This window comes from Nicrophorus vespilloides, unplaced genomic scaffold, assembly GCF_001412225.1.
Source record: "Nicrophorus vespilloides isolate i.1.1-1 unplaced genomic scaffold, Nicve_v1.0, whole genome shotgun sequence".
Lineage (NCBI taxonomy): Eukaryota > Metazoa > Arthropoda > Insecta > Coleoptera > Silphidae > Nicrophorus > Nicrophorus vespilloides.
Window position 1 is genome coordinate 1,301 of NW_017098406.1, and position 7,633 is coordinate 8,933.

Below are 7,633 nucleotides of genomic sequence, written 5' to 3' on the forward strand. Positions count from 1 at the left end.
TAAATAAATAATTAAGTTGTTAAATTAATAAAATTGCCTGATTCATAATTAATTTGGATTCTACATAAAAAGAAGACAATGAATAATAATTTAGGATAAGTAAAGGAAGAAAATAAGTCAAATCCCATAAGATTTGTACATATTCATTGGAAAATTTAAAGTATCAAAATGTATTGCAGAAATTACTTTAAATATTATATTTTATTAAGTAATACTGTGATTGAAATGTTTGTAGATTTAAATTACTTTTAAATTGATAATTAATTTTGGTGTATAGTTGGTTGCCTTTTGGGGATGATAAAATGACGTCATTTTTGTACAGCGCCAAAAAGGCTGAACTATGGTAGTTTAAAAGAAGTTCAAAGATGGAGCCAATACGCAATAACTTTAGAAAATATGTTGCCCCTTAAGTGTATGCAACTTAATATACAGTTATATTAAATAATAGTTATTATTTCCTATTGTCGTTATATGATTTATTAGATATTATTTAACATTACATGAATTAATTAAAGATAATTTATTAAAAAATTAGAAAACAGGTATGCTTTAATGTAATGCATTAGTTTAGCAAAAGATGTCACTGTTGTCTATGGTCGAGTCGAGTGATGAACCGTTTCCAAAAAATTATCAAAGATTGGTAGCGTTCCTTGTGTTATTTTTATTATTTTGAGTTACGAATGGATGAGAACAAGTTGGTTTTGTGCTCTGTGAGAATAATTTAGAATAACGAAAGCAACTAAGCTGCTTTCTGCAGTCTTCTTCTCGAATTCTGAGGTATGTACATAAACCAATTATTTTAGGTTAAACTCTATGTGCAAGTGTGCAAAATACATAGAGTGAAATAAAATTAATGGACACATGGTTGTTATTGTTTATGTTGCAGTTTGAATGCAGTTGTTGAAAGATGTTACCTATGAGTGGTACCCAACCGATGCACAGTCAATCTCAAATCTCCAGCAATCCCCCAGCCACCAATAACAGTCTAACACCGACTGGAGGATCAAACAAATCAAGCAGTATAGTGAGTTCATGAGTACGGTACATATATAATTAATAACATCAATCTTGATTTGCAGAAACCAAATTACACACTTAAATTCACTTTAGCTGGACACACCAAGGCAGTGTCTTCAGTTAAATTCAGTCCAAATGGAGAATGGTTGGCCAGTTCATGTATGTTATTAAACTTGTTGATGTTATATAAACTTTAATGTGATCTTAAATATTTTAGCTGCTGATAAATTGATCAAAATATGGGGTGCTTATGATGGCAAGTTTGAAAAGACAATCTCAGGTCACAAGTTAGGTATCAGTGATGTGGCTTGGTCCAGTGATAGCAGGTTGCTTGTATCAGCCAGCGATGATAAGACATTGAAAATCTGGGAGCTCAGCTCTGCGAAATGCTTGAAAACTCTCAAGGGACACAGCAACTATGTATTCTGTTGCAATTTTAATCCACAATCCAACTTGATAGTGTCAGGTTCGTTTGATGAGTCTGTGAGGATCTGGGACGTCCGAACTGGGAAATGCCTGAAAACATTGCCAGCACATTCAGATCCAGTGAGTGCAGTGCACTTCAACAGAGATGGCTCATTGATTGTCAGCAGTAGTTACGATGGTTTATGGTGAGTCAATACGATTGATTGAAACGTTCAAATTTTAATTATTATTGACTATTTCAGTCGTATATGGGACACCGCTTCTGGTCAATGTCTGAAGACATTGATCGACGATGATAATCCCCCTGTCTCCTTCGTTAAATTCTCACCAAATGGCAAGTACATTTTGGCTGCTACTTTGGATAATACCCTCAAGCTTTGGGATTATTCGAAAGGGAAATGCTTGAAGACTTATTCCGGACACAAGAATGAAAAGTACTGCATTTTCGCTAACTTTTCTGTAACAGGAGGCAAGTGGATCGTCAGCGGATCAGAAGATAACATGGTGTACATTTGGAATTTGCAGACGAAAGAAATTGTCCAGAAATTGCAAGGACACACAGGTCAGTCTCAGACTATAACTGTTATTTAACTAGCTATTAATTTATGATGCTTATTATTAAATACTAATGTTTGTTCTAGATGTCGTATTGTGTACGACTTGCCATCCGACCGAAAATATAATTGCATCAGCGGCGTTAGAGAACGACAAAACAATAAAATTGTGGAAAAGTGATAGTTAATTAAGCTAAGAAGTAAACAAAACAAAAAGAAACACAGAAGAAAAATATATTGTATTGATACATTTATATATAATTATACATATGTATATTGTGTTTTCTCAACCGAAATATCCCACCCATTGTGAATAGGAACTACTTTACGTTTATATATTATAATTAATTCACCCGATTACTAATTACTTAATTCATATGTAAAGTAACAATGATAATAATAATAACATCGTCGATTAATGCAATCGACGAAATCGTATTTTTCTACAACTTGTGTACATTTTCGTATATTTTTTTTAATTCTCTCGATCACAGAGAAACGCATGTCACTGTCATTCATTTCATTGATACTTGTTTCTTTTCTGTACGCATTATACATTTTTTTTTTGATTGATTGTTTCATCGTGTTTTATATTTGGAAAGAATAAGCAATATGACCGATGGTACAAAGAGGAAAATCACGATGCCCACGTGGCATATGCCTTACCTGGAAAAGCACAACATTTATAAACTGTTCTCTGTAAGAATAATTAACGTTTTTTATTAATATTAGTAATATTTTTTTTTTAATTGGGACAAAAAAAAATGACGAAGAAAGTGCTAAATGAAAAGCAGGAAAATAGAAATAAATGATTTTTCGTTTTGTACGTTTACTCTGTATTCTTTTTGAAACCTGTGCGTTCTAAGGAGATCGCGAGGGAGCTGGTGATACAGCAGCCCGAAGATCACGTCTTCTTCATGAAATTCTTGCTGAGCAACGCCGTGAAGAGCGTGAAAATTCCCAAGGTGATTGTGTTGGCTTCGCCGAAAGTCAATGTTCTCGAAGTGGCGAAGCAGATCGTCCATCAGACGCAGCAGATCTTGATCACTGAATCAACGATCATGGAAATGCTTAAGAAGAAGTTCAGGGATAGGATTAAACCTAAGGAGTTGGCGTACGGATTGCAAATGTTCTTACATACCAAAAGCCCGGACATTGCCAAGAATGGATGGTTGTTGGTGGGTTAGTATCAATCTAATTCAGTCAGTAACAATCAAAATAATTATTAAATTCTTTTGATTAGATTGCATTAGAAGTAAAAATGAAGCACAGAGGATCCTCGACTTGGGTATCTTACCAAGCCATGTGATTTACTTGATTTCACCGTTTAGCCCGAAGTTAACCGATTTGCTTTACTGCAACGTGACCGAACATTGGCCTGAATACCGAAGGAACTTTTATGGCATTCGTGAAGTCTTCAAGAAAAAGCTGAACGTAAACGGTTTCAATAACAATAAAAAGTTTGTTTTTTTACTTCAGATTTGTAGGAGATACATCTGGAGGACTTCTTGATTCACGATGTAGTCAGTAAATGCGTGGAGCTGATCAGCATCGAGAGGATCGAAGATGGACCCAAGCAACCTAGGATTGTTCTTTTAGGACCCAGAGGATGTGGCCGCAAAACGCAAGCGCGACTCCTTCAATCAAAATTGGATATAATCCACAGTTCAAAAACAAATTCTTGAAAACTTATAATGCCTTTGATGGATTTGTTTTTTTTAGTTGATTTCGAGTATTTACTGTGTCAGGCTTGGCATGGCCAAGATGAGTTGGGAGAGAAATTGAGAAGTTTCGGAGATAAAGCCTGTTTTGAATCGCAGACTCTGGTACTCGTTTTGAATAGAAGATTGCTGGATTGCGAATGCCTCAAGCAGGGTTGGATTTTGACTGGATTTCCTTTCAACGTCAAAGACTTTAAGTTCTTCGACTGCGTTGAAACTCCTCCGAACAGGTGAATAAATATATAATTTACACCTCTTAATATTGGGGATATCTTCAGGGTAATCTTCTTGGAGTGCGACTTGAATATCTGTTTCGAACGATTAACTAGTCGAAGATATAACGTCGATACCGGAAGTGTTACCAAGCTGGAAGAGGATTTGATTATGGATATCACTGCCAAACGTCTGGGCGTTCATCCCAAGGATAAGTCAAGCTTAATACAAGCTGAGGTTTCTTTATATCTAAACATTTGCATTGATGTTGATAACAGGGAAAGGGTTTCAGTTGCAATATTACTGCACGAATTATGGGGCTATGAGGAAGTATGCTGGAGGTACTGCATCAGTGGTAAATGCTGATCAACCGGAACGATGGGTGCATGAATCTATTACTGCAGCAATTATGAGGGATATTCCAATATGCATCCCAAGAGATCCTTTCGAAGGTGATGAAGTTCCCTGTGAGCCGGAGATCATCATGCCATATAAATTCTTTAAACATGATTGAAATGTACACATTTTTAAAAGTATTTTATTTCATTCAGATAAATGCAATTTTAATTTGAGTTGTTTTATTTTATAATAATAATAATTCATTCGGGCAGAAAGATCTATGGTCAATAGCCCTTTGTAGCAGTTGAATTTTCTTTTATTTTTGTTATTCTATTAAGTTTTCTTTATTTTTTAATTTATTAATGAAATAAATATTTATTGCAACAAACATAAAATAAACTTAACATAATAAGAAAAATAAAACTAAATTTAATTGCTCCAAAAGGGCTATTGACCATGGGTTTTCTGTCCGAAAACAATAAATATTTTAATTATAAGAAATAAGAGATTTTTGAAAAACTACTGTTTTCTAATGATTTTTAGTTAAACTACAAAACTCTAAAAATGATGATGTTTGATGTATTGTTTTTCGTACATTTCGCTTAATCCTTAATATAAAACATTTTATAATTAATAAGAAAATTATTAAAAATAGAAAAACAAGTTGCATACGCACCTTTATTCAAATTTATAGTTCATGAAAATACCGAAAGATGGCTCTGACTATCATAATTATAATGCATATAACTCGAAAAATAATTAGCAATTAACTTGGTAGATTGAAGTAGTAATATTATATTCGTTTAATCATTCTTTTTATAAGATTGTTTATATAAATTAGTGCACTTGTAAGGAAGTGGGTTTTGTACAGCGCCAAAATGCTCGAACTACAAGCTTTGATATATTTCTAAAAGATGGTGCTAGCTACCACAAAAATTAAATATACATTTTACGCCTAAAATGAAGGCAACTAATCATACATATAGTTTTTGCGAACAAGTAAGAGTCGGAGGTTTTTTTTTTCCTATGAATTTTCACCTCCTGTTGTACATTTAGACTTAAGGCGAATGATAGCTCATGTTCAAATAATAGAGACCATTTTATATAACGTTATTTTCCTAATTTTTCCACCAAAGTTAAATGTATGTTTGGTTGCCGGTACTCTAGGCGTAAAATGTATATTTATTTTTTTGTGCAATTTAGACGAGCAGTGTCATCTGTCGTAATTTTCAGGAACTTTTATTTGAATTAAGTTGCGTAGATATAATTACTGCATTAGTAAATTTCGAATACTTTGGTCATTATTCTGCAATGTTCCTGTTGCAAACTTGATTAAGAACAAATAATTATTATGTTTCCTTCTTCTATGCATTTGTATGGCAAACTTATACACTTACAATCATCAAAGATTGTTTCTCTTCAGAAAAAATAGAACAGAGATTGAAAGTATGTTAAAGTTGTTATTGTTTTAGGAGGAGTACTCAGAGATGTGTGGATAAATTCCTTTAGCACTTTTTAATTGCAAAAAATGAAGTGACTGCAGAGATTTTCTTTTTTTGCCTCTTACAAGATCCTTAATGACTGGATAACTTTTCGGAGTGCCAGTTTTCACTGCACTTGCCACTCAAAAATCCTATACCATGTCCAAGGATCATTATTAGGATTTATGGCTGTTGCTGAGTCCTCTTGAAGAAAGATATACTTTTGGTCTTTTGTTGAAAACATACATTTATGATTTTTCAGTATTTGTGCAATAAACATGGCAGTCGGAAATGTTATTCTATCTCTAATGATCATGTAGGAGGCAACAATAGATTGATGGTGGTTGCTGAGTAGTCCTGAAAAAATAAATACTTTTACTCTCCTTCTGTGGTATTGATGAATAATTACATTTTTGATTTTCCAGTATTTTCTCGGCATTTGGTACTCAGATGTGTTTTACATGTCTAAGGAATATGTAGCAAGCAATAATCGATTCATGGGTCTATGGTTAGTCTCTTTCTGATGAAAAATTAAATTTTTGATTTTCCAGTATTTTTACTGCACATAGCAAATCTTATATTATCTCTAAAGATCATGTTGCCTCCAAAACAATAGATTGAGTCCTCCTGAAAGAAGAAATACTTTTAGTCTGTTTTTGGGATTTTCTAGTATTTTCACTGCCTCTGTCACTCAGAATTGTTATACTATGTCTAAGGAACATGTAAAAGGCAACAAAAGATGGATGGGTTCTGCTGAGTCGTTCTGAAAAAAGAAATACTTTTAGTCTTGCTCTTTGGTTTTTATGAAAGATTACATTTTTGATTTTCTAATATTCACTGCACCTGGCACTCATGTTATCCAGTCTCATAGGATTAGGGGGAAGTTTACAATTCATGCATAGTTATTATCCATCTCCCTAAAGAAGAAAAGTTACAGGACAATTAAATAAGAACATATTTACAAATAGATTGTTGACTATTTACCTTTTGGCTATTAGCAATTAATGGATATGCTGAGGTATTGTCTTTATAATGCCTCAGATTGGTAGAATTTTCCTTAGCCTCAGATATATCTTTTTTGAAGATAAATAACTTTCGTAATTGATGGTTGTAAACATGTTGTACTGGTACTTGTCTGAAGTGAAATGTAGTGTTCAAAGAAAAGTTTTCCATAGAAAGAAATAGTAGGACAGAGCATATTCTTCATTAAGTTTGTATTTGTAGAAACATTTTAAATTAAAGAGCAAATTCATAAGTCCTTTGAAGTTAACTTGAAACACTAGCTCTAGCTGTCACAATGACAGTTGTTCGTGATGAAAGTTCGCTCACTCACCCAAACGTAAGTGGCTGTAGCATTAGAACTACCGTTGCGTCAGAACTACAGTTACGTTAGAACTACCATTACTAGGAGCTCAGATACCTCCTCGCTACTCATAGTCTCCTGATACAAATCGAAATTTTATGTCATTTTCGAGATTGAGGTGACTTGCGTTTCGATTCGCGAAAACCGCAGACACATTAAAGTTTAATAACTTTCTTATTAATTGACCAATATTAATAATTTAAGTTGCAAACGAAAGGTAAAGAATCATTCTTTAAAATTGAAAATTAAAATAGCAAAATATATGTGAATATAACGAGTTACTTAACTATTTTTTTAATTTACTGCATAACCTTCACGATTTTTAAATTAATCGATGCTAATGAAACCATAGAATACGCAAATTAATGACAAAACTGTAACGTTTCATATGCATCTTTTCGATGTATTCAATGTATTATAGTTTTCAATGAAATGTGAAAACACTACTTTTTCGAGCATTTGTTCAACTTTGAACTATTCATATATTACTGTGGCTTTATCCGTTTGGCTGTAATTTGC

The 7,633-nt window shown here is 33.2% G+C and overlaps 2 protein-coding genes and 1 long non-coding RNA gene across 3 annotated transcripts; 2 read left to right on the forward strand and 1 right to left on the reverse strand.

The window, feature by feature from the left end:
• Positions 1-601: 601 nt before the first annotated feature.
• Positions 602-2,323, forward strand: LOC108562345 (WD repeat-containing protein 5). The gene is made up of 6 exons (XM_017920639.1): positions 602-777; positions 887-1,024; positions 1,080-1,176; positions 1,235-1,628; positions 1,686-2,005; positions 2,085-2,323. Exons 2-6 carry the CDS (start codon positions 908-910, stop codon positions 2,183-2,185), a joined length of 1,029 nt encoding a protein of 342 aa, XP_017776128.1. The 5' UTR covers positions 602-777; positions 887-907; the 3' UTR covers positions 2,186-2,323.
• Positions 2,324-2,588: 265 nt separating this feature from the next.
• Positions 2,589-4,445, forward strand: LOC108562344 (adenylate kinase 8). Its single transcript, XM_017920638.1, has 7 exons — positions 2,589-2,696; positions 2,864-3,179; positions 3,241-3,431; positions 3,485-3,662; positions 3,720-3,948; positions 3,997-4,168; positions 4,224-4,445. Exons 1-7 carry the CDS (start codon positions 2,610-2,612, stop codon positions 4,443-4,445), a joined length of 1,395 nt encoding a protein of 464 aa, XP_017776127.1. The 5' UTR covers positions 2,589-2,609.
• A 1,127-nt stretch (positions 4,446-5,572) lies between these two features.
• LOC108562346 lies at positions 5,573-7,051 on the reverse strand. Its single transcript, XR_001891055.1, has 4 exons — positions 6,736-7,051; positions 6,567-6,668; positions 6,161-6,514; positions 5,573-6,108 (listed from the first exon to the last, which is right to left on the reverse strand). It is a non-coding gene; the product is annotated as an uncharacterized LOC108562346 (long non-coding RNA).
• Between the last annotated feature and the right edge of the window lie 582 nt (positions 7,052-7,633).